The sequence below is a fragment of the Vespula pensylvanica genome, chromosome 1 (genome assembly GCF_014466175.1).
Source record: "Vespula pensylvanica isolate Volc-1 chromosome 1, ASM1446617v1, whole genome shotgun sequence".
Lineage (NCBI taxonomy): Eukaryota > Metazoa > Arthropoda > Insecta > Hymenoptera > Vespidae > Vespula > Vespula pensylvanica.
In genome coordinates, this window is record NC_057685.1 from 12734571 (window position 1) to 12761255 (window position 26685).

The 26685-nt window shown below is 35.1% G+C and overlaps 2 protein-coding genes across 6 annotated transcripts in view; one reads left to right on the top strand and one right to left on the bottom strand.

Moving 5' to 3' along the window:
• LOC122629281 (FH1/FH2 domain-containing protein 3) overlaps positions 1-21223 on the top strand; it is a 62915-nt gene extending 41692 nt beyond the window's left edge. For 2 of the 4 annotated variants that reach the window (XM_043812662.1, XM_043812579.1), the window contains 17 exons: positions 1204-1271; positions 1675-1780; positions 5633-6146; positions 6551-6813; positions 7018-7149; positions 7219-7555; positions 7679-8324; positions 10454-10612; positions 11034-11216; positions 12044-12163; positions 12638-12772; positions 13103-13245; positions 13895-14162; positions 14362-14485; positions 16227-16394; positions 17608-17754; positions 20876-21223. In XM_043812662.1, the coding sequence (XP_043668597.1) occupies positions 1204-1271; positions 1675-1780; positions 5633-6146; positions 6551-6813; positions 7018-7149; positions 7219-7555; positions 7679-8324; positions 10454-10612; positions 11034-11216; positions 12044-12163; positions 12638-12772; positions 13103-13245; positions 13895-14162; positions 14362-14485; positions 16227-16394; positions 17608-17754; positions 20876-20949 (3587 nt within the window). In that variant the 3' untranslated portion in view covers positions 20950-21223. The remainder of the gene's footprint in view (positions 1-1203; positions 1272-1674; positions 1781-5632; positions 6147-6550; positions 6814-7017; positions 7150-7218; positions 7556-7678; positions 8325-10453; positions 10613-11033; positions 11217-12043; positions 12164-12637; positions 12773-13102; positions 13246-13894; positions 14163-14361; positions 14486-16226; positions 16395-17607; positions 17755-20875) is intronic. The other 2 variants (XM_043812746.1, XM_043812826.1) reach the window with 2 other exon arrangements.
• A 1167-nt stretch (positions 21224-22390) lies between these two features.
• LOC122629907 (FK506-binding protein 2) overlaps positions 22391-26685 on the bottom strand; it is a 37046-nt gene continuing 32751 nt past the window's right edge. Inside the window, exons 2-4 of one of the 2 annotated variants that reach the window (XM_043813843.1) lie at positions 26441-26604; positions 24078-24202; positions 22391-23831 (exon numbers count right to left, since the gene is read on the bottom strand). In XM_043813843.1, coding sequence (XP_043669778.1) covers positions 23646-23831; positions 24078-24202; positions 26441-26604 — 475 coding nt within the window. In that variant the 3' untranslated portion in view covers positions 22391-23645. The remainder of the gene's footprint in view (positions 23832-24077; positions 24203-26440; positions 26605-26685) is intronic. The other variant, XM_043813926.1, reaches the window with a different exon arrangement.

Genomic DNA, 26685 nt, shown 5'->3' on the forward strand with positions numbered 1-26685 from the left:
CTCTTAATCTTTCTCCCGAGAATTACTTAACTACTTTCTTCTTCTTAGTTAATTCGTGATTGTTCTCATTAATTGTTTATTAACTTGGCACATGACGAATAGATTCTTTCATTTTTGAAGATTCTTATTTGATATAATTTAGTTTCTCTCTCTCTCTTTCTCTCTATCTTTTTTCTTTTTATCTCTTACATATTCGTTATCTTGCATGTTCTTTATCTCGTTGTAAGTAAACTTTCGTTATGTCTTGAGTTCGTAGTCTCATTTCAATTATAGCCTTCTAAATTATTCGACGTTAGATTTTTTATTAAAACTGTACCGCTTTTTGTTTAAATGCTTCGACGAAATTTTCTAATTTTTTTTTTTTTGAAAGAGGAAAGGAAAGCATCTAGTTCTTTGCATTTTTTTTTTGCACTCGAGATTGCATCTCTACTCCTCTCATCGAGCTTTGGAAAATTGAATTTTTCATTCCACTGCTCGCCAAACGGAATTCAATTGTTAGTAATACAGTTGAGAAAGAAGAGAGAAAGAGAGAGAAAGAGAGAAAACAGCTTGCAAAAAGAAGAGAAGAAAAGGAAATAAAAGTAAGAGCGCTCGCAGTATCTATCCGACGAATGAGAGACGACGAAAATTTTACGGAAGAAATTAATCGGACTTAATTACTAGTCGCGCGCTAATTGCTAGTCTAGTGTTCGTTTGAAAACAAGAGAGCTCTACCGCAAGAGAAGGCTCAAGCTCGAATAGTTGGTACACCACTCGCAATTTTTATTCGAAACTGGAAATGAAATGTGAAATTCGCTTGAAATTCAGAGATATTTCCTCGTTTTTTTGTTTTATTTTTGTTTTCTTTTTTGCTTTTGTTTTTTGTTTTTTGTGTTTTTTTTTGTAGAAACTTCGAATAAAAAAGGCTGAATAAAACGTGCCTTTCGAACGAACAGTATACTAACAAAGTTATTTTCGTTTCCGATCTGATAGAAACGAAACAAAATCGTCGTACAATTTCGTTCCGTTCAGTGAAATCCATTTCATTAAATCTTTTTCATTATATTTCTTTTCTCTTTTTTTTTTGTTTGATTATTTTCTATCGATTTATTCACGCGATTCTAGTATTATCTTGGTAGAAATAAAAAATCACGACGTGGAATCATTATACATAAGAGTATGTATATAATGAATACTTAGTATATTTTCCGATGTTTGTTGCAGAAAAACTGCTGAACAGCGAGGGTCGCGAACTACGACGAGCTCTCTTTTCCCTCAAGCAGATCTTTCAGGTAGGTTTGCAACGCGTAATACGACTCGTCTCCATGAAACGAAAGAGAACGTGGGATAAGAGAAAGACGAGAAAAAGGAGATAGAAGGCGACTATTTTTGCACGATGCTACTCGCTCGCCGAGTAAATATTTGCGAGATGTTCCACGCGTCTTTCTTTTTCTTTCTTTCTTTCTTTCTTCTTTCTTGTTTTATTTTAATGTTCCACATCTCGAGGATTCTTTTCTCTTTATTTTCACCTCTAACAATTATTTTTCTAGATTCGCCCGTGCTCATACGAACTACTCTTTATTATATTACTCGATACTAAATTATTAAAATATAATAATATAATAAGGTATTCTTTTCTTTTTTTTTAACATTTCATTCATCAACAATCCATCATCCAGACGATTGATTTTCCAGGAGGACAAAGACCTGGTGCACGAGTTCGTGCAAAACGATGGATTGGCTTGCCTCATCAAGGTCGGCAGCGAGGCCGATCAGAATTATCAAAATTATATACTACGAGGTGAGTATCCTGGCGATTTATCGATAGGTGGACGAAGAAATAGCTGATACTCGATATATAATAGTAACCCGAGGGGATGTTCCTCCTTCTTGAGAGAGAACACCTTAGCACGCGTGCACAAGACTATAGCAAAACCATTATTTTTCTTTTCTTAGCCGTTTATCGATAGTTCTCATATTCGAGATCGTTCATCGTATTTCTCGGAGAGAATAATGATCGTCGAACGTTTGACTTCTTAGAAAATGTTTTATTGGAAATACATAGGGCATCGTAAAATTTGTCGTGATCTTTCGAAACAACATTTATTTATTTTTCATGAGTAAATAATCAAATCATTTCGATCGTTGAAATTATATGATTAAAATTATAATTTCATTTTCTAAGAGAAGTAAAATTTCCTCGAATATCTGTAATTCCCTTTTATTTTTGCTCGGATGGTTTTCGTAATTTGAAAGTAAATGAGTATACGAGCATAAAGACTTTAAGAAGGGTCATTCTATAAGCTCGAGCAAACTCTCATAAATGTCGATAAGATAATAAGAATCTTTTAGTCGACACGAAGGGTCGGAGCTACCTTTGCTTCCTCGATTGCTTTTCTACGTTGGGCAATGCTGCGCTACAGACGATGAAAAAGTTTTTCAAAGAAGAAAAACTTCTTCGCCGCAAGGCGAAACTCGTACAAGTTGGAAGTTCGATGCGCGTATCAAACTATGAATACTTTCTTTGATATCGCATTTTGTGCGGTACATCGAACTTACTTCCAAAGTTTCGCGAACGTAGAACTTCGTGTTTGATCCCCGTCGATTGATCGATCGATCGATCGATCGATCGATTTAATATAACGAAATGAAAGAGCAAACGATCGAGAGAAAAATCGAAATAAAGAATAAAATTTCTTTCCGAAGCTTATTTTTCTTTTCTTCTTTCTTTTTTGCTCAAGGCTAAAGTTAAAGGAACGTTAATATTAAAACATTTATTTCTCTTCGTTTCTTTGAATTGTCTCGGTGGTATGGGAAAGAGAATATGAAAAAAGAATATCATTTGGATTTTAATACCTTGATATAATGTAATTTAATTCAATCTGAAATTATGGGATATGCGGGTATAAAATTATTGATGATTTGGTAATATAATACAGTTTTATAAGAATCTCGATATTAGAATATAAAAAATTAATTATATCGTATAATTATTAAAATAATGTTAATAGAATGTTTAACGAGAAAATATTAATGAAACATGAGAACTTAATTAAACATTGTACAAGAAATAAAATAGTTAATTTCATTTAAAGTTGCAAAGTTAAAGACGTTGATATAAAATCGAAGAAAAGGGAAATATTTTTCATTTTCGAAATATCGATCGTAACACCGTCAAGTCCATTATGAGGGAGAACGAACGTAATGAAATATAGGCGAACATAAAACACTTGTTTCCCTGAATTATGTAGCAGTTCAGTCTCACGTAGAACGGACACATTAAATATGTTACCTATCGTTGGAAGTGGCTTTTGGCAGCACGCAAGCGAACTTGACACCGAAACTAACGAGCATTGAAAAGCGCAAGCGAGGCTCGTTTAGGCAAATTTTTTTTCATTTTCTCTTTATGTTTCATATTTATTCTCATTCAATTACTTATTTCTATGACAAAATGTATTCTTCCCTCGTTTCGTATTTATTCAATAATTATTTATTTCTATTACAATAGAATTAATCGCCGTACGTAATTCCTTTTTTATTTTATTTATTTATTTCTATTCATATTTTATTAACGAGTCAAAAAATATTTGTAATCCATATCACAGGACTTGGACAGGTTTTTATCGAACGAACGGATAACGGGATTAAAAATCACGGAACGAATTCAACTTTTTTATACGATACAGCGCGTCGTGCGATTGGCGTAACATTATTTTTGCACGAAGCTGATGTACCAGCGCTTAGTAAGAGCTTTAATGTTTCCGTGCTTTCACGAGTAAAAACTAATGGATGTTGCTCGCTTCTTGTAATATGTTTTCGCGAAATCTCTAATTAGATGCGAGTGCGTTGCAATGCCTTTCCACGACTTATTATAGCTGATGTTTCCTGCAGCTCGTTTAACTCCGCTCATCCCAATCCCTCCCTCTATCGACCATCACCCTTTTAGTTTGTTGATTATAATATAGTCGAGTTGTAATATGGCATAGTGAGCAAAAACGAACCTTCGGAAAATGGATGATTGCAGCAACCTCAACATATCTACGTATACCTGCATATATTATGTCCATACCGTTTAATTAGATATTGCGGCGTAACTTATAGCTTTGCGTAATGATAACGAGCGGATTAATGTAGTCCTATAGAGTCCTCCTACCACTTCATCGCCACTCTCTCTCTCTCTCTTTCTCTCTCTCTCACACACACGTATTCGAATCGTTCTACGATTATATTGTCATTACGGCCACGAACGAACGTAGGTTGTATTGCTGTTGTAGCAATGTAAGTATGCATATATGTAGGTATATAGGTACGATATAGATATATATCTGTACAAGTACATCTCGTTTTTACAAATGAATTCGTTTCAACTTTTCTTCTGAAATGCGTGAATTTAAATGTATGATATAAATCCAATTTTATCAATACGTTTTCTGTTTCCGATAATTAATTTTGTTCATTGAAAAAAATAGGATTATTTTTTATTTTTATTTATATATATTTTTTTTTATAGAAACTATCATTGGAATTCGTAAAACGGGAATCACATATATATCTATATGTATGTAGAAAACAATCTGCTGCACTCGAAATTCATGAAATTTTATCGGAAAATTCGAAATTCCATCATCGTCCGGTATATACGATTTAGCGATATGCATAGGACAAAATATTTCAAGTTGTCGATTAAAACGCATGATTAATTTTTGACGCATGCCTAAAAGGAATTTAGGAAGGTGCCAGTGACTCGAGAAAATTAGATTTTCTTCTCACGTCCGAACGGATGGCAAATCGGACGAAATAATTGAACCCTTTCACGCTCTCGCGAATAGGATTCTTCCGGTTATGTAGGAGGTGAGGAGACACGAGGAGAGAACGTTCAATGAGTTTCGCCATTTATCCCTCTTTTTCCTTGATCTTTGTTGAAATTCAAAGGACGAGATTTTCAATTCTTTGTCGCGCGTTTGTGTTTGTAAAGATTTCGTGTTTCGTTATGGTATAATTTCGTTAGATCTGAAGGTTGATTTTATAGCGACGAGTTTAATCGTTTTGAAGAGCAGGATTATTTCAAATGTCGAATAATATATCAAATAATATATATATATATATATATATTAGAAAGTGAGAGAAAGAGAGAGAAGAAAAGAATAGTTGAAACATCGAAAAAGAACAGGAAACATCTGTCTTTGTGAATCGTGTTTTATCGATGACAAGGGTCGATTGGTCTGATGATCAGCTTGCTTAATCGTACGTAAAAATGGATAATCAGGTAATCGGTTGTATCCTGATAATAAATCGTTCTGATTATCGTTTCGTAAGAAGATCGTGAGAGTCGAATTTGCGTAAACCATGTCCCATGACTACTTTATTGAAACTGTTTTATCGTCAAATTTTTGACATTTGATTTAGGTATATACGACATTATATATTTACAAGATATGAATATATCATTCCTTTCATTGAAACTTACTTTTCAATGTTACAAGAAAACTTTACAAGCTCCGTCGAAAATGTTTCAATCTAATTTAAATATAAATGTATTGTTGTTTCTTTAACACATTTATATAAATTATTGATTATAATCCATTTCTTGATTACGTAGACCTTAACAAAGATTTATAAGGTAATAAAACTGCAAAATGTTTCGTCCATACAGCCCTCGGTCAGGTGATGCTCTACGTGGATGGCATGAATGGCGTAATAGAGCATGGTCAGACGGTACAGTGGTTATACACCCTTATAGCCAGTCGCTTTCGTTTGGTCGTAAAAACGGCTTTGAAGTTGTTGCTGGTCTTCGTCGAATACGTGGAAACGAACAGTTTGTTGCTCGTTCGCGCTGTACGTTCGGTGGACACGTCAAGAGGTATGATACCATGGACGAACGTAATGAAGCTTTTGAAGGATTACGATGCCGCTGACACAGAACTTCTAATATACGCGACGACCTTGGTAAATAAGTGTTTGAATGGTATCCCCGATCAAGACACTTACTACGATCAAGTAGACTGTCTCGAGGAGCAAGGAATCGAGGGTATTATTCAAAGATATATGTCGAAACAAGGAACAGATCTCGATCTTCTTAGACAGTTTCAAATTTATGAGGCTGTACTCCATCATGAAGATGGTAACGATCGAGGATCACCAATTCGACAGCTCGATGACAATATCAGGTACGAAATATCTCTTTTTCGATCTAAATTTGTAATCTATGTATAGTATATCGTATGTACTACATATCGTACTACATACATTTTAAATATGTATAAGCACAATTAGTACATATTTACTACAAAATTATGTACTAAGTAGATCATTTGTATAGAAATAAGTATTTGCTGTATATATGTGAGTATAAATTACTATACGTAGTACGTATATTATATTTTATTTATTTCGTATTCATTATACGCATCACTATTCAGATTTTCAGCAATTAGTATTCGTTTTTGGTATTCTTGCTTTTTTGTTTCTCCATTTTAGCTTTCTTATGTACGAAAGAAAGATCGTTGAAAGAACGTCGACGTCAATGTTTGCGTATCATAGATTACAGAAGGTCGTTTCACTGAATTCGCAGGAAGACCCTACGCAACCGGAAGTCTCTTGTGGATTCTCACGAGCGTCGAAAGTCCCGCAGGCACTCGACCGGCACGTCGCCGCTCTCGATGTCCTTGAACGCTCGCTTAAGTCCTCGCTCGAACCATTCTTTGGGGCTTAGCTCCCTGAACAACACCTTAAATTCGAGTCTGCCCGATGACGATGACGAGTCGAGTAGCTCTCAAAGTTCTCAAGGACATCTTGGCGAAGTTCAGCTCAATGGCAGCTATAAGGAGAATAAAGGTGACCTAGCTGATTAATTAACTATGCCGATCGCAAAAGATTTCGAATCTCTTCTTGGTTATTATCAAATCGTTCGAAATAATTGAGTGAAATCGGACGAGAATATTAATCTCGACGCCTACCAGAAACGATTCCTGCGTTATATGAAGCGTTGCGTCGTAAGCGGAAAGATCAGGGAGGAAAATGATCTGTCGCGTGTTTTAGTCGACGTTGGCGTGACACCAGCTTTGAGACGTAGAAGAGAACGAGCGGAAAGGCAAAGGAGTTTCATCAGGGAGCAACAAGAGGCTACCGCGAATATGAGAGCATCGGTCGGCCATTCGGACGATCAGGAGAGTGAGTAGTAACTGAACTATTGATTTTTCTATTTCTCTTTGGATACGCATAGCTATTGATATTTTTAAGGTTCATTCTCGTCGAACGGTTTACGATACACCAATGGCACGTCCTACGAAAGAAAAACGGACTCTCCATCGAACAAACTCTCCCGGACGAATAACAGGAAGGATTTAACACCGCTAATGAACACCGCGAACAAGCTCGATTCCGAGGAGAAGAAGCCTTGGTACGGTAAGAGTCCCGATGAGAGTGTCGAGTGCGACGAAGGCAATCATACCGACGACGACGAGAATCGTCGAGTGGTTTTGCAACTGAAACGAGAAGGTACCGTGAAGGATCTTACGCAGAAATTAACGGCACAAAATCTCATACCGAGTAGTCCTGTCGATGAAAAGGTTTCGAGGTAAGAGATGATAGAATAGCTAAACATTAATTAGGAAAGACGAAGATGAATATTCACATGGGACAATTAAAAACAATTAGACTCGTTCTGTTTTTTTTTTGTTTCTCGTTCGTTCGTTCTCAGGATAGGAGATATGAGCGGCTTGATCTCGAAGGCTAAAGAGGGCCTAGCTAAATCAAAATCCAAGGCCGACGTATTAAAATCACCGACAGGCGACAATATGCCAAAGGTACAGGAAGTAAAGAAGTCCGAGAATGAGTTGCACTGGGAAGAGCTCGTTAAGAAGTTGAAGAGGCCTTTGGCTCTCTGTGACCTTGACTTTACGGATTTGAATTCGGAAGATGAGATCGACGTTTTAGGACCGGTAAACGTGACGAATGGCGTTCCACCGCCTCCACCACCGATGGTACCAGCTCCACCTCCTTCAATATTGCCTCCGAATTCTGGTACCAAACCTCCACCTCCTTTACCTCATCTTCCACCACCTCTTTTTTCACCTCTCAATCTTAAATCCACGAGATCCCCGATGAACAACGATCCAGCTAACTCTTCTAGGAATCCATCCTTGACCTCTCCAGCCTCGACCTTGACCATAAAGAAGAGCAAGAAAACCGTGAAGCTCTTCTGGAAAGAAGTCAGGGACGATCCCATCATCCTTTCGAGATTAGACAAGAACAAAATGATCTGGGACGAGCTTTCACCAGTCCCTGTTGACACGCAGAAGCTCGAACATTTGTTCGAGAGCAGAGCCAAGGATCTTATCACTAAGGTGAGGATATTTATGATCTTAAATAAAATGTAACTCTTAAATAAAATGTCTACTCTTTCGATCAAACAACGACGATCTTCAAACGAACAATTTGTTGCATTCGATGCGTAGTCTGATTTTTATTAGAATTTTTCCTTGGGAAATAAGGATAATCTTTCTTCTTTCTTTTTTCCTTCTTGTCTCTTTTTTCTCTTTTCTCTCTCTCTCTCTCTCTCTCTCTCTCTCTCTCTCTCTCTCTCTCTCTCTCTTTTTCTTTGCTTAAACGTGTCTGTTTCGATTGTATGGTGAATCCAACGAATAGATTATTGTGTTCCTTCAGGAAATCATTTTGAGACGTTGCTGTATCATTTAACGTCATTAAAGTACAGCAGAAACTAACTTTGCTGATCGAACCGGCGCCATTGTGACCAGAACTACCACAGAATTGCGCAGACGCGACGCTAATTATAAGTGTAATTACAAATCACGTTTATCCTTTCCAACCTTTCCATATTTTACGTGGCGTCGTAATTCGGCAAATTTTGTAATATCGTTTTACATGGTGTTGCGAGCTCGAAAGTTATCGCGTTATTTTTCTTTCTACATTTTTCTTTTCGTATGTCTATCTTTTTCTTTCTTTCTTTCATTCTTTCTTTCTGCTTCTCGTCTGCATTATTTCTCTTTTCTACGTCTGAACGTACACGCACGCTCGGAAGCTCGGTAATAATTAACACAACGTGGAAAATCCTATGAGAATTTAGTAGAAGTAGTGGAAATAAAGGGGAAACACAAATGTGTGCAGGTGGTGTGAATAAAAAAAAATCGGTAGTGTTTTTTCAAACTTTTTTAAATCGAGATTTCCAAAGCCATTGTTATTATTTTTCGTGTATACTTTTTTTTCCTCTTTGTAACAATAATAAAATAAAAGTAAATTCGATAAAATCGAAAGTGGGAAGAAAGAAAAATCGAATGTTTTTTCTTTTCTTTTTTTTTATTATCTGAAACAGGTTTATATATACGCGTATATGTTTTCTCTGTTAAGCGTTAAGCGTATAAAAAGGGGACTAAGTTGAAACGTTCGAGTTAAAGAAATTTGAAGCGTAAATACGTTAAACGATTCCTTAGGAAGATTAACCGGTTTGCGAAACACACACAAGTATTTACGTCCACACGATCCGTCCTGCCGCGTAAAATGTCGAAAATGCACTTAACGTCACTCGGTACATACATTTGATACGATAGTATAGAAGCCTCGAGATTTCTTGAAGAAAATAGTACCGGTTTTAGTTGTAACGAGATCGCGTGACGATAACAATCACGTACGATAATTATGACGGATGGTGGTTGGGTGGTGACGGTTTACCGCAAAACAACTAATCTCTTCTTGTATTCTTTGCAATATTGTTGGTGCTCGCACGAAAAATGAACAAAATGGCATGCTGGAATTTGACAGGAGGTGAGTCTTAATTTCTTAACTTTTCTAAAGCGTGGCTTTTCTAACCGAAGATCATTTTCTTTCCCCTTTTTTCTTGTGTATTATCTCTATGCGTTTTGTATGCATTTACACGTTTTTCTATTCATATCCTGATGCATGATCAATCTTATTCACGAGATTTATTAATTAAGGTAACTATATAAAACTTGGAACGATTTAGTTTTTCTTTTCTACTACTTTTTATACTTTTCGCTGATCGTCCGATCAAGATCTGTCAGTAATTTTTCTTCTCGTCTGCTATTTCCCGTAACTTTGCATTTTGGCTTTATAAAGAGAAAAGAAAAGGAAAAGGAAGATGAAGCGAGTAAGAACTTTTACGAAGCGCTTCGTAATCTTTCGCTTTAAACGATCGTTCCTATTTAACTTCCTTGCTTTTAGCACAAATTCGTTCTTCTTCTTTCCTCGTTCGACTGTACAACATTCTGTATTAAATAGTTTACCATCGACTAATGTCAGTTGCAACGTAATCGTATATATTTTTGGTTTTTTCTTGGTTTAATCATTATCACGAGCACCAAACTAACGTTTAACATCGTTTCGCGTAACGAGATCATCGATCAATCGAGCTAAAAAAATTCAAATTGCGAGCTGCGATCAAAACGACCATCGTATTCCTTTATAAATAAATTTTTATCTCCTCTGTTCGATCGAGTAGAAGCAGCAAGAGATGAACAAGAATAAAGAGATCATCGTACTCGACCATAAAAGATCAAACGCGATCAATATTGGGATGACAAAATTGCCACCACCAAGATCGATCAAAACGGCCATTTTAAAGATGGATGCGACTATTATGAACAGAGAGGGTATCGAGGTAAGATTTCATTTTCCATATAGATCCTTTATTTACTTAGCTTTCAAATGTCACGGTATTAATTGATTTAAGATTCTCTATTTAAAACCAAATTTTTGAAAATCGATTTGATACATCAGACTTTATTCTTGTCCTAAGATAAAAGATACATTTTATTCCACACATAGAACGTCGAATTCCCAGTTTATTTCTATTCTCCTTTCTTTTTCTTTTTGGTCTCCACTTTCGGAGAGACAAAATTTAATTGAATTTTTTGTTCAACGATCACTCCTTGCATTGATTTGTCACATATCTCGAACTATAGTTTTCAAATTATTCTTCTGATTTTTCTAATTTTCTCTTTGCTCGTATCTTTCGTTCGTCCCATTATCTCATCCCTTGTCCCCTTATCCCATCCCTTTTGCGGTATTATACGCCATAGAAACTCCTGACGATGCTACCTACGGAAGAAGAAAGATCGAGGATACAAGAGGCACAGGCTGCAAATCCCGATCTGCCTTTGGGATCGGCAGAACAGTTCCTTCTCACTTTAGCATCGATATCGGAATTGCCAGCGAGATTGAAGCTCTGGGCATTTAAATTGGACTTTGAAAATTCTGAGAAGGTCAGTTGAAATCATCTTTTTATTTCTTTTCGTTATTTTTAGAAAAAACAAACATTTTTATTTATTATTATATTCATATATACTTTTCAACAATGCAGTGTTAATTTAAAAAGGAAAAAGAAATAATTCAACACATAAAATAATACCTTTGATTAAATTCAAAGTCATTTATATAACGAATAAAATAATTTGTATCTATTAAAATAGAAATAATTGAACGTAAAGTGAATTCTATAAAAAAGAATTACTTCTGATTAAATTTACACTTGTTAAAGTCGTGTAAAAATAATATAACGTATAAAAATTTGTGAAATTATCGAATGTTTCACTACATTTAACAATTCAGTTTGGTCCATTTAACTCGTGTCTTAGTAAAAAAAGATCCAAGAATAGTTCTTTGTCTCTTTCCACGACAAATTCCAATTGTCCTACTAAAGAAATCGGTTTGTGGACGTACTCTCCTCGTCGATATCTTTTCGCTCCATGCTTCTATGAGCTTCGCGGAAAGCATTTATACGCGTCGAAGCGTAAAATAGTTGACCGCAAAATTTCACCTTTTCTCACGCGCGTGTCCGGATCGATCGTGAGATAGAATCTCATAGGTTCTGCCTTTTTGATTCTTTTGCTCTATGATATCGAACGAACTATTTTCGAGTTTATTCCAGTTCTTTTTAAACTTATACGGATAAGTTTAAATCGAGATATTAAACATTTTTATTTATATTTAAATACGATCGGAAGAAAAAAGAAGTAGGAAAAGAGAGGAAAATGAAGAAACGAAAAAGAAAAAAAATAGTAATCGCGAACGCGTATCTTTGTGACTTCAGGAAATTGCGGACCCTTTGATGGATCTCAAGCAGGGAATGGAGACGCTTCGAGTGAATAAAACCTTTCGCGGGATTCTAAGCACGCTCCTTTCGATCGGGATATTTCTCAACGGAAACGAGGTGGGTAGTGAACTTCGGCTAAATGACATCCGCTTAATTCGACGGATATAAAGCCGGTAAAATCATCGAGATTCGATACTGTACGATATATTCTTGTTCCAATAACGATGTCGACGGCAATAAAAGTTTTTCCTGGACTCGTTAATAATTGCGATAGAAAATCCTTGCATTTTCTCTCTCTCTCTCTCTCTCTCTCTCTCTCTCTCTGTCTCTCTCTCACTCTTTCTGTCTCTTTCTCTTTTCTTTCGATGAACGAACGTTCGATCGATGATAGAAAAAAAGATGCGCTCAGAGTATGAAGTAACGTAATAAAAGGAAATAAAAGAAGAAAAGTAAAGGAAGCAAAAAAATAGATAAATAAAAAGATGTGGGAGAGAGAGAGAGAGAGAGAGAGAGAGAGAGAGAGGAGAAAGAAAGAGAGGAGAAATAAGGGATATCTAGTAGAAAACGACGTCCCTTCGTCGTCTTTTTCAGGTGAAGGGCTTTCAGCTGGAATACCTCGCCAAAGTACCTGAAGTAAAGGACACCGTTCACAAGCACTCGCTACTTCATCACCTCTGCTATATGGTGATGGAAAAGTTTCCGGATTCCACAGACCTTTATTCCGAGGTAAGAGAGAGAGAATAGGAAAGTTTGCGTTCGCTTTTGCATCGTCGCACGTGGGTAATCGAGCGACATTTACACGATAGCGAGTTTCCAATGGTTCTTCTCTTTGAAAGCTTCGATTTGTTTCGAATGAGTTTCTACTCTAGAAAAGATCTATTCGAATATCGAATTCGAATCAAGGAAAATTTGTAAAAAATTATATATTTGCATGAATGAGAAAGGAGAAAAAAATTAACTGGCTCATTTCTTATACGAAATTTCGAAGGAGTTGAAGTGAAAAAAACAAAAAGAAAAAGACTGAATTTGCTTGAAAAAAAAGGCGGCGACTTTCAGATCGGTGCAGTGACACGTGCTTCAAAGATCGACTTCGACGAATTGGCTGCAAACATTGGGAAACTCGAAAACGAGTGCAAGGCGTCGTGGGATCATTTAAAATTGATAGCCAAACACGATGGTTCGACCATGATGAAGGTCAAGTGAGTAGTCAGCTAGTTATTAGTTCCTATATTTCATTATTTTCGCTCTTTCCGCAAGTTGGAAAATTTTTGGCAATTTCGACCACTCCGAAACCTTTTCTTGGCTTTCTTCCAAATTACCGTGCCATTAATTAGAGAAAATGTCCTTGCTTCAGCATTTTCTTCTCTCTCTCTCTTTCTCTATCTATTTATCTCTTTCTCTCTTCCTTTGTCTTTTTCTCTTTAGTTTTTTCTTCTTCCCTATCGCATTTTCTTTCCTTTTTTATCTAATTTTTCTCCAATATCGTTCTTATCTACACCTTCCTTATCCTTTGCTATATATATATATATACACACACACACGAAGTTAAAAGGTATCTTTTTTCCTAATATTTTTTTTCACTTTCGTTTACGAAGCAGCAAGGCGTCGAGTTTATCGGTTGGCTGCACGTGAAGAACACTCGTCCTTGACATCCTTAGCAAAACCTCAATCTACTTTCGGTCCCGTGTTCACTTGGCTAATCTTTCTTTCTCTTTCTCTCTTTCTTTTATGACTCTTTTTTTCGAAATAGAAAATGATTCCTATATTCTAGATAGATATCTATATAGATATCGTTAATACCGCAGATGTTTTCTGATCCTCCCTCTTGCCCCATTACGTTTATTTCAGGATGTCTGACTTTCTGGCCGACTGTGCAGAAAGGATAATAGTCCTGGGTATCGTTCACAGGCGTATTATAAATCGATTTCACAAGTTCATACTCTGGCTTGGTATACCACTCCACAGAGTACAGGACACCAAGCCGAACGAGTTTTGTAGAATAGTATCGGAGTTTGCTCTCGAATATAGAACGACGCGGGAACGGGTGATACAGCAACTCGAGAAGAAAGCCAATCATCGAGAAAGAAATAAGACAAGAGGAAAGATGATCACCGAGGTGAGAGGACCTAAGCTAAACGTCAGGTCTTCTTTTTTCATTTGATTTTTCCTTCTTCTTCTTCTCATTTTTCTTCTCCCTCTTTTTTTTTTCTTTATGGTATTCTCGAATCTAGTCTAAGTCTCCCTCTTTCTGTCTTTTTCTTTCTTTCTTTCTTTCTTTCTCACTGTTTCTGTATTCCTTTTGTATTCTTTTTCAGGTCGGTAAGTTTAGGACGAAAGAGGATCGAGCGGATGCCGAACTAAGGCAACTCCTCGGAAGTGACATTTCCGACGTCGAAAGTATTCATGGTACGCTACCCTGGAGAAGGCAAAGAAAGGATGGTGAGCTTTTGATAATTTTTTTCTTCTTTTTCTCTTTATTTCGTTTACATTTCAAGACAAAAATGTTGTATCTCAGCCTATCAGAAATATCTTACCGCGATGAAAATTTTAATGTTCTAGTCTTGTCAGAATTATCCAATTAGTAGAAATATGTTTTACACATCGGTAAAAATAATATTTTAATTTTTGGACTTATATATTTTAAATGTATTTTTATATTATATTTTAATGCTGTGTCGATTATTTTATTTAATATATAAGATCTTCAGTATGTTTTTAAATCATTTTAATTCGATATTATCACAGGAACAATTCTTTTATATATTTGTATATTTTTCTATTTTATCTTGAAATCGAGTCTAAGAATTTTGATTAAACGAAATGAGAAAGCGATGTAACGATGTCTTGACTTTGGGAAAATTTATTTAAAGGATTAAATAATCAGATAAAATATAAATGATTATTTTTACAATCATAGTTGGCGTTTCATGACCAAATTCACAATGCACGATGCGATATTCGTCGAATACTACATATAGTTTTTTTAGCAAAAAATTAGTGGACTTTACAAAGCATAGTATTCGCTAAATTTTATATAGCTTTATTAACATTGAAATTATTAATGTAAAGATTAAAAATAAATGATTTTATCATTATACACCGAAATTGGTATGTACCGCGACGAACTTTACAATATGTGGTACGATATTCGCTGAATATTATATATATGGCTGTCTTAGCGAAAGTTAGATGAACTTCACTAGTACGGTATTCACCGAATTTCATATGAATTTCTTAGCATTGGTATATATATATATATATATATATATATATATATATAGAATTCAATTATGAAGAAAGCAGTGGTGGTTACCCCAACACATGTCAGCTAAATGACTGTAGGAAAATTTTTTATATCCTCAGTTTTTTATATCTTTTACCAAACGATGTTTAGTTTTCCCAGTTATTAATAATTAAATAACTTGAAGAAATTTTCTTTATTCATTTATAAAGATAACTCGTCAAAAGGCAAAGAGAAAATATTTTTATCATTTTTTCAAGCATTTTTTGAAAAACATCTATGACCATTTTAAAAAGGATAAACGTTTTGCGTTGTATTTCTTAAGAGACAAGAAGAAAGCGCGAAAATTATTCTTCATTTTTGTAAACTCCTTTAGCCTGCTAGCATCGTTAGGCTAGATAAATGTTGACGTTTTCAAGAGTTAGATCTCGAGAGCAAAGATTTAAGAATAGCAACGGTCGTTCGACTTTGTTAGCCGGCTTCGGTTGAATTATTTATTTAGAATTATTTTAACCAATTTCAGTTTCTCCTTCGTGTATTATCCTTCCAAGGTTATTACGAAAATATACGTATTTTGAAAATGAAAAATAATATTTTTATTTTTCATTCATTATGTACACGCACATTAAAATTAGCTGATGAATAATGTCAGAATTTTCTACTGAATTTTCAGTATTTTTAATTGAACAGTACAATTTCGAATTAACCAATAAATAATGTCTGTCGGTAATCTAATAATAATAGACAATATTTTTCATCAATTATTCAATAATAATTCAATAAGAATAAAACAATAATATATAAATACTATTTATATATTATTGTTTTATTATTCGATATTTCTATTAAATTCATAGTATTTTTATTAATCAATCGATATTGTATTATGCAACTGTTTCATTATTTTTAAACGAAGTATAAACTTCTTATACTTTTCAGGACGCACCACGCTGGGACCTTTGCTGAGAGATGAAGGTACGAACGGTAATCTCACCGACGGCGATGACGAGCTTCTAGAATCTCTCGTAAAAACTGCAACGAAGACGCCAGCTACGAGGACGACACCGAGGGAACGTAAAAGGACGAGACACGCCGATCGTAAGTCTTGTAAGTGTGATCCCCGCACCCTGCACCTCCACTCTGTTACTTTATTTTTTATCTTCTTCCACGTTTATTTATAATTTTGTTTACCGGCTCATCAGCAAAGGCTGGTAATTAAAAAAAAAAAAAAAAAGAGAGAAAAAAGAAATAGCTGAACGTGATAGAAGCTGACGAGGAGAAAGTGCAGTTCGAGCGATCGATAAACGTAGAACTTAGGCGACTCTCGAGTGTCGACGCTCTTAGATCGAACTCACGATTAATATCTTCGTCCTTTTGGCCTCTCCTGCGTTTCCATGCACCTTTAGAGCACAGATCTTTCATTCTATATATATATCTTTCTTTGTCTCTTTCTCTTTCTATTTTTATCTCTCTCTCTTATTCATTTCTTTTACCTTATAATTATAATTATAATATAATAGAAGATAACGATATAGAGATGTGCTTAATATTATCGATTTATTAAATATTTAACAATATCGATGAAATATTGCTAATAATCGTCTTATCGATGAATCGAAATCCGAATTGGAAAATTGTTAGAGTTTATTTGTAAGTGCACTTCTCTATTCGACTCCCACGATGCTTCACGATGGCATCGAGAAGAAGAGAAACAATAGCCGGAAAAGAAAAAAAAAAAGATACTAAAGGGAGAAGGTGAGTAAGCGGTAAGAAGAACGATCCGGAGCGATGTCGTTGCATAATGTATGGGGATTACGGAAAGACTCGGCGCTTTTTCCGGTTGGTACGCGCCGAGCGAAAGAGCCTTTCGCGTATCCTTTTTTGTAATCGATCGGTATAGGTACATCGAACGTAGGGAATAATCCTTCGTTGGGGAGTTTGTACGTGAATCTCGGTGTAATCCGCTCATTCGCCGGGGAGAATCGTTCGTCTTTCCTCTCTCTCTCTCTCTCTTTCTCTCTGTCTCTCTATCTCTATCTCTATCTCTATCTCTATCTCTCTCTCTATCTCTCTCTCTCTCTCTCTCTTTTTGCTATATTTATGATAAGCTCGTGTACGTTGCGACGTGACTGGGAGCCATTCTTTCGCGTTATCGTTAGTGCAAACACGTATTAAATTTCTTCTATATCCTTCGAAAAGAGGATCCTTCTCGATATAAATTCGAAAAGAATTCTCTTTTCTTTTCCTATCTCGAAGATCCTTTTGCAAGCGAGTGGAAGGCTTTTTTTAATAAGGGGGTGTGGTGATATTAATTTAATAGTTATACCGGTGACGGTAGCTAACAGGCTGGCTAGCGTTCTTGCCTTCTTCTTTTTTCTGCTCGACAGTGAAGCGATCGCGCACACGGGAGAACAACACCACGCCGGAAGGGTATCAACCCTAAAGGATCACCTTTCGCCACACGAAGGTTCGCCTTTTCGCCTTTTAGATTTTCCCATCCATTCTTTTCTTTTTCGTTTTTCATTTCATGCATGGCATGCGACGAAGGCTTCAACTCTCTCTCTTTCTCTCTCTCTTTCTTACTCTCTTGCGTCGTTTTCTTATTATGAAATAATAAGGTGTTTGTTTTTTCCCTCTTTAATTTTACGACAATTATCATCATCATCATCATCATTATCATCATCATCATTGGCATTATCATCTTAGTTTTTTCAAGATCCTGTCTCTTTTCTATTTGTCTGTTATTTCTCTTTCTCCCTTTCTCTCTCTCTCTCTCTCTCTCTCTCTCTCTCTCTCTCTTTCCTTCGTTCGTAACTAGCAAAAGGAGCTCACCGCTTTTGCGCATGTGTCTTCGTTGAATCCGTGTAACTCACAAAGCTTTCTCCTAATTGCCACGTTTAACTCAATATTAATCTCCGGGTAACGTGCCGTAACTTGTGGGGCATCTTGTTTCTATCTGTGACCTACGTATAGAACTATGAATGAAGAAACGAAGATGTGTTTGTGTCGGTGGTTTAAGTAAAAAGTTTAGCCTACTGGTATAAAGCAAGTAAGTTTTCGCTTGGTACAAATACCGAACACGTAGAGAAGATGCTTTCATCGCATCGCGTATGTGTATGTTTTTATGTCCTTTTTTCCTCTTATACGTGTATATGTATATATACATACATATGTACATATAGCACATATATAACTCGTAGATTTGCTTTCTTTGTATATAAGCAGTAAGTCGTATTGGAAATTTCGTTCTACGTAAAATTGATAGATTTTTCTTTAACGTGCAATGAAATTTGACGCATTACTTTATATCTAATAAATTAATCTCGGCATCAAAAAACGTCAAATTGAAAAATTCATTCGATATTTAGGAATTACGGAGAGAATAATTTAAAATATTTTGACGTTTCATATAAATGATATAATTTTTAACACAGTACAAAGTTATTATATTGAATATATTTCTTTAATATATTTCAAGTTAAACCATACGTTAATATGACATTATTCGAATAGAATTAAATCGTAAAAAACTTAAATGAGTATTATATATGAGTCGTAAAAAAATTTAAATAACTTCGAAAGAGAATTCTTTTCTGAATAATAAATTATATATAGAAGCTTATGATTTAAGCTCGAAAAAAATTTGAAGACTTATTCGTTGATTTGAATCAATTTAATAAAAATAATAAGTCAAGAGTTATTATTCCAGTTCGAAAGGATTTTATTATAGGAATGATATTTTCGTATCGAGATATCGATTAAATAATCGATAGAAGTAGCAGCAGCTACATCCGTTTACGAGATGTGTTATCTGCGTCGATTCGAATGTTCGCGAGAGGTTCACCGACGAAATAATTGACGAGCCACGCCTCGATACTTGTCGAACGATTTATCAATTAATCGATCGATCATCGTATTACGATAATGGTTGCTTATACCATTGGTTTACATTTATTTTTAATGGAATTATTTTCCCTTAGGAAAAAAAAAGAAAATCCTTTAGCTTTATTTTCTTTTTCTTTTATCGATAATTAAATTGCTAAGTCCAAGAGATTTAACAGACGAAGAGGTAAGTAATGCCTCTCTTTAAACGATCTCAGACAACTCGACGTTCCTCTGCTCACTGATAATACGACTTTATTATCGAAAACTCTCTTTTTATACCTCGTTATCGGAACAATGGACCTTACGTTCTATTTCCTTTTGTGAAACTGAATGGGAAAACGCGATAGAGGAACGGAGACGACATAAAGGAGCTGTGTTACCGGTAGATAAAAGAAATCGTAGTTAGTTTTAATCGGATACTTTTAAGGTATACTTTCGTTTTCTGCACTCCTACGTCCATATATACCTATCTATCTTTTATTCGGAACAACTTCGAGAACAAAGTACTTACTTAGATATGTATGTTTTCATTGTTTTCTTCGTAAATTTATCGGCTATAAAATCGACAACATGTCATGGGATAAGAAGAAAACAAGATAATCTAAGAAAAGAAAAAAAAAACAATGATCTCTTTTTAACGATGTTTGTTTGTTGATTAAGAATATTAAAGAAAACGTTTTTACGCAAGGACAATGGCTAAAATGAATCCAATAAATTGGATTAATCGTTATAAGGAAAACGAGTCAGCCACTCGATGATTATTCTCTGATTTTTCTCCTTTGCTAAAAGCATCTAGAAGTTCTTTTCTATTGTTATTATTATTATTATTGTTCTCTCTCTCAACCCTTTTTCTTCCCTCTCCTCATCTCTTCTATTATTTTCTTCTCTTTTTTTATTTTTTTTCCGTTGAAATGAGCGAGAAGCGAGAATCCTGCCGCGTATTTTCCGTTTCGTATTTAACATTTAAATGAGCCACGAATCGCCTTTTTTCCTTCCTCGTTTAACTCTTTTCGGTGAAGATTGCACCGTAGGATAATGACTGCTTCTGATTAAGACGCACACGAAACGAGATATCTTCCACGTCCGACGTCTTACTATAGAAGGAAGGAAGGAAGGAAGGAAGGAAGGAAGGAAGGAAGGAATGAATGAAAAAGGGGAGGAGTGAAGGATGGAAAGAAATAAACGAGAATCTTTCTTCTGCTCGATAGAATAAATATTAACTATAGAACTTCGTGGAAAATACGAGCACGTCAGAAACGATTTAATTTATTTACCAGGCGATTAACTAGCATGTTAGTTTCGGAGCTTCGTGGAATGTCGAAAATTGAAACGAAGCATGGCGATAGAGTTGTATGAAAGTAATGAAAAGAAAATAATTTTGTTTCAACGATTTAACAAATCTCTGTCTGTCTGTCTGTCTGTGTGTGTGTATGTGATCAAAAAAAATATTGACACAATCGGCTCTTTTTGAAAAGAATTTTATACGAAAATAGAAAAGGATCATTATAGGGAAATATTTAGTTGAATAATTCATTAAGATAGAAAATAATATGTCGTTGAAAATTGTTCATGAAATTATCGAGAAGAGTTAGATTATGACAATACTTTATTTACTTGACATGTATCTGTACGTATATGTATATATGTATATTTATGTACATAGCTACGTGCTATTAAGTATCTCGAAGGGATTTCTTTTTCAGTGCGTAGAACGTTGAAGAATGGCCTCTCAGAGGAGGAGAAGAAACACATCGCCGCCTATATCAAGGGCTATTGACTGTGATAATATCCACCCTTTCCCCCTACAACCCCTGGGAACTTTCTCATTCGCTGTGAAGTCGGTAGCGAAGGGAGCGAGGGTTGAGCATGCGTGGTCCAAGCAAACTACTATGTAAATCGTCCTTCTTACGAAGATTCTTGGCGGTTCAAGGCGACAGAAATGAAAAAGAACGACGAATGACTACTGGATGACACGCGTAGAGCGTGAAAAACGATCAAGGAGGACATATGAATGAAAGAATAAGAGAGAGAGAGAGAGAGAGAGAGAGAGAGAGAGAGAGAGAGAGAGAGAGAGAGAGAAAGAACGAGTCCTCCACATAATACAGCTTTCAAAAAACGATATCTGTATGACATAATCTTGCCAAATTTCTTTATCAGTCCTTATATCAAATGATCCTTTATATTTCTTTTCTTTTTTGTTCTTTTTTTTTTTGTTGTTAAAGACTTTCTTTCTTTCTTTCTTTCTTTTTATTTTCCTTCTTCTTTTTTTTCTTTTTCTTTCTCTTACCTCGCGTGGTAAGGTTACTTCTTTTATTTTATTAGATCGAATAAATTTTTAGAGAATATTTGAAAACACGTAACCACTCCATGCGATCTCATACGCATGTATGAACGTATGTAGGTAATACAACCTAAATACCTACATTTTTCAGTGAGAATTACTATTTTACGAATGAAAAGATTTTTAATCTATCCAAATTAAAGAAACGAAATTGTTTCTTTGACTATTTTCGCGTATACGAGAAGAATTGGCTTTCGTAAAAGAAAGATAGGGTGACGGATATAAACAATATTAATTGATACTTTCGTGAGTAATATTCTTTGAATATATAATATTATATATTCTGCCATTGGTTATAATCGTAACAGGGTAAGTTAGTCGTGCCTGTGCTAGTTCAATGAATTTTCCGATTTTCTCTTGTCAGTGCTACGATGTAAATCGCTTATACATACGGTCGATGGATGAATTTGATGAATAAGAAAGAAAAATATATATAAAAAGAAAATTTAAAAAAAAAAATAAATAAATAAACGTGAGGGACGATTGCGTGCCTCGTTTTGTGCCTGTTGAAAAAATAGGAAGAACCTCTTTCGAAATCGATACGTTTTCGATATGAATTTTACAACGAAGATTTGTAACGGTGTGATTTATCGGGTGATAGAAATAATTTAATTAATTTAATTGTTATTACATTATCGTGTCGTACGTACGCATTAATTACTGTAACTCTCAACGTAAATGATTTTTGAAATAAAAATGAAAAATGTTAAATCCTTTGCTCATCGATTTACTATCCTTTGAATAATTTTATTTATTTATTTTTATTAACCTAAGAGAATAAGGTAAGTTTGCACGTTCATTTTGTACATTTAAAAAATTTTGATAAATTGCCAAGAAAAAACAGGGAGGAACTAACGAAAAAAGATGAACAACCGTGTATAACAAATTGTGCTTAAAACACACGATTTATTATTAACCTTCGTCCAGCTTTAACAACATACAATATAATGTAATAATAAAAACATATTCGTTAAAATACATTAATAATAGCGATGACGGGGATTGGCTTTGCAACCTGATGGTCAGGTTCGATTATATTTCACATTCTCGAGATATTTTCTATCCTTTTCTGTGATAAGTGTAATAAGAATTGAATAGTGTGCAACGTTGAAAATGGATCGAAGAAGACTTGAAGGGAGAAGGAACGATATTCCACGAACTATCCACTTTCGATCTTTGAAAACTTTCACGGTAAGAAACGATGGAAGCTCCTTTTACGATATAAATCGTCCTATCTCGAAATCTTTTCTACCTACTTGAGATTGATTGCTAGAAATTTATTTGTAAGTACATCGTGTAATATAGAGATATGACGTGTAATAATTGACGAGTCGGTGCAGTATTTTTTTTTTTTTTCACTTGTACGCTTACATATTTGACATCCTATATCTTTCGTACTAATTAATTAATTAATCGTCAATTTCAAGTAGTTAAAGAAGATCATTACCATTATCGGTCTAATAGAATCAAATAAACGTGATAAAAAGAAATAGAACAATTTGTAATGTGCATTAAAATTCTTGATATTAAATAAATAAAATGATGTTGATTGTAAAGGAAAGAAGAGAAGAAGAATGTGGACAGTTTGCGGACATCTTTCGATGATAGAATTACGGTTGTTCGTGATTCGATATACCGTATACTGTTGCGATTAATTAGCGCTAACATTTACGATCGTATAGAAAAAAGACACTTTCTTTTGATCACTCACAGGCGCGTACACTCACCCACACGCACACGCACGCGTACACGCAATTATTTATTTATTTATTTATATATTTATTCGTAAATATATGCATATGTATATCGTAGTGCGATCGCTCGAGCAAAAATGCATCTAAGATGGTTAGCTGTTAAAATTCGTCTCAGTCGTCGCGACTTTACGTCCGATCGAAAAATATTTAGGGACTTGAACAAAATTGTTGGCTCCTTCGTTCCGATCGTAAATTTTTGTTTTTCTGTTTTTGTCGATGTATTCTTTAAAATTCTTTTAGACGCGAAAACGTCGTCGTCGTTGACGAAATTCCAGAAAGACAGAATGACGTACGAAAGGAATCGTTGGAAACTTTAAAATTTGCCACGATCGACCAAGAAACGTGTTGCTCGAGAAAGTAGATCAATGCGAAGAGTCTTCAAAGTTCGTCGTGTTTCGGCCCACTAAATTCCTCGTGAGAAATGAAACCGTTTCTATCTTTGTCCTCGTGCTGGAAAATCTCTTCGACAAGTTTGTCGTGATCGGCCAGCATCTTTTTCACTTCCTCGTCATCAGGACTACCTTGTTCCGCTTCGATCATTTGTTTCTTTAGATATTCGCTGACCTGTATTAACGAAACGGACAAGTTTCATGAATAAAATATATACTCTTTAATAACCAATAATAACAATTATGGATAAGTGTCAAGTTTGCAAAATTCAGATGAACATTGTAAGATAACGAATCGATTTTGTTAAAAGTATTCGATCGATTTCGTTTGTTATTAAGCCTTTTTAAAAGAGACAAAGTATGATTATTCGTTGATTAGTCGACCAGCACCCAAATGAAAAAAAAATGAAAATGATCTTGCCATTGCTCTCACCTCCTCGCGGGAGAGTTGCTTATCGTCGTTAGTGTCGATCTCTTTGAAGACGTTTGCGGTTGGTGGCGAATCGCTGATGTTGATCAGTTCAACATCGAACGTCAAGGTGGCACCTGTAATCGAACGTTTCGATTCGTTAACGAGATATTTATTTCCTTTTTGATGCTAACAAACGATTCTAAATATTATTCATTAAATTTAATGAAGAGATGGAGAAAATAGGATCAAATGTAACGTTTTTATCAGAATCATCTGATGTTATATCTCGTACATTACGGTTCTGTCGTTTTGAGGGAAAGACTCCGTCTGACTCGACCCCGTTGATTGGCCGAAATCCGATCAAAATCCAATACGTCGCTGTCAGCAATTTTTCCGTTCACGATGTAAAGTCTCGTACATATGTATATATGTATGTAGGTATATCCGATAGGTATAACAGAGTTTCCGATTCGCGACGTTGAACATTTATCGAATAGTTCGTTGTTTTTTTTTTGTTTTATCTGTTCATCCATTCATTCGTACATACGTCAACTAAAATTTCATTCCATTCTCATAGCTTTGAAGTTTTCTCTTTTTGAATCGATCGCTGATTGGCAATCGAAAGTTCTACCCCGTTGAATTATAAAAGAAATGCGAAGTGTATACGACGAAAAGGATTGGGGGTGGAAGATGGGAGGAAGAACCATTTTCGGAACGGACGATCATAGTGTTGTTAAATGTAATAGCAAACTACGGGAATAAGACAACCCGTTAATCAAAATAAGATTGTTTTAAATAGATCATAAGTCGTGATTCGGTTGACTTTTTATGGGATTTCTTTGCCGAAAGTGTTATATACGACACTCTGTCCTACCTCCTAGCAAGTGCATCCTCGTAAATCATTTCTATGGGCTATCGATTCTTCTGTCTCGCGTCGAAATCCTATCTTTTTTGCACGTTTTGCACGTTTCACACATACATATACGAAACCGTACATATATAGACGTTTAGGTGCACGTACACGTGGAATAAATCGAAGTAGCTTAGTGAAGCGAGTTGGACAGAAAGAGTGAGAAAAAACGAGAGAAGAGAGTCAGGTGCTATAGAAAAATCCTGAGAAAAAATGATACAACGTTTTGCTCGCTGGTGGTCAATATTGACCGTAACTCTTGTTTATAAATCTGATATTCGATAACTCTTATTACCGTTATTATTGAAATTTATTTTCCCTAGACAATACCAATAAACATAACTACCGGGAAATCGAGCTTGATAAGAGAAGAGTGAAAAAATGTATTTTTGTTGTTTTTCTTTTGTTGTTAACACCGAAACGTAGAAAATGTTCATTTATTTCGTTTACTCTTTGTGTAATAAAATAATGACATAATTACTAGATAATTAAGATATCGATATCGTTCGTACTATTGTTTCGATTTCTATACAATTTAATTATGAATTAAATATTGAATAGTATCATGTTCTATAGTCATAATCATCGAACGATTGATGGTTGAATTTCTCTAATGGCAAACTCTTCTATACGAAATTTATCGTCAATAGATTTCTATAAAAATGTCCAAATCTCGGTAGCAGTTAATGGAATATTTGGCCGAGAGCTAACGAACTGTCGCCGTTCGATTAATGCATGTTCCGCTATTAATTATGGAATCGACCGTCGCGATTAAAGCGGTACTAATGAAATATGCCGTTTAATTATTTCCCGCTCAAACGAGCGGAATTAACAAACGTATGGAGTTTCACATCGTTCGAAGGGTATTTGTATAGAAAAAATCAATATTCCTGCTTATTTGTCTTTCTTTTTTGGTTTTTATGTAAAACAAATTTTCGATATAACGTTATCGAAGTATGTAAAGTATGTATATACATATATACACAACTTTATAACATAAATTTTGTTTTTTCTTGACCTCTCATAAAATAACTACGTACACGACTAGTCTGCAACGTATCGAAAATGAGAAGGTTCGTTCTTTTACGAGCGTAGCTATCTTAAAAATAAACGAAGCGTGCATCGCTGTCGATTCGAACGAACGATCATGGACAACGGTGTCCCATTTAACGGGCGAAGCTTTATTGGATTTTCATGCAATTGCATTTTGGACTCCCATCTCGATCCTAACGATCCTCTTCCATCCACTAAGCTGGCTCTGTCGTAATATCTCCCCCGATTTCGTTTATTCATATCTACACAATCGGCGATCTTCGAAATATCCGACGTTAAAAAATTTCAAATGGCTAAACTACATTCCATTCATTGAAAACAATGAATAAACGAGTGACGATAACTATAATTACAATTATCTTTAAATCGTCTATCAAATAATATCATTGATAAGAAATTATTACTATACCTCCAGGTATAACATTTCCGGCTCCAGTATCGCCATAACCAAGCTCCGGTGGAATGACCAACTTCCTTTTTTCACCTACACACATATCCAACAAACCTTGGTCCCATCCTTTAATCACTTGGCCAACACCCAATTGAAAGGTGAATGGTTGTTGTCTGTCCAAACTGTAAAATAACAAAAAGAAAAAGGTTCTGAAATTCTGTTCGATTTTAGAAAGGAAGAAAAGAGTAAGAAAGAAGGGAAGA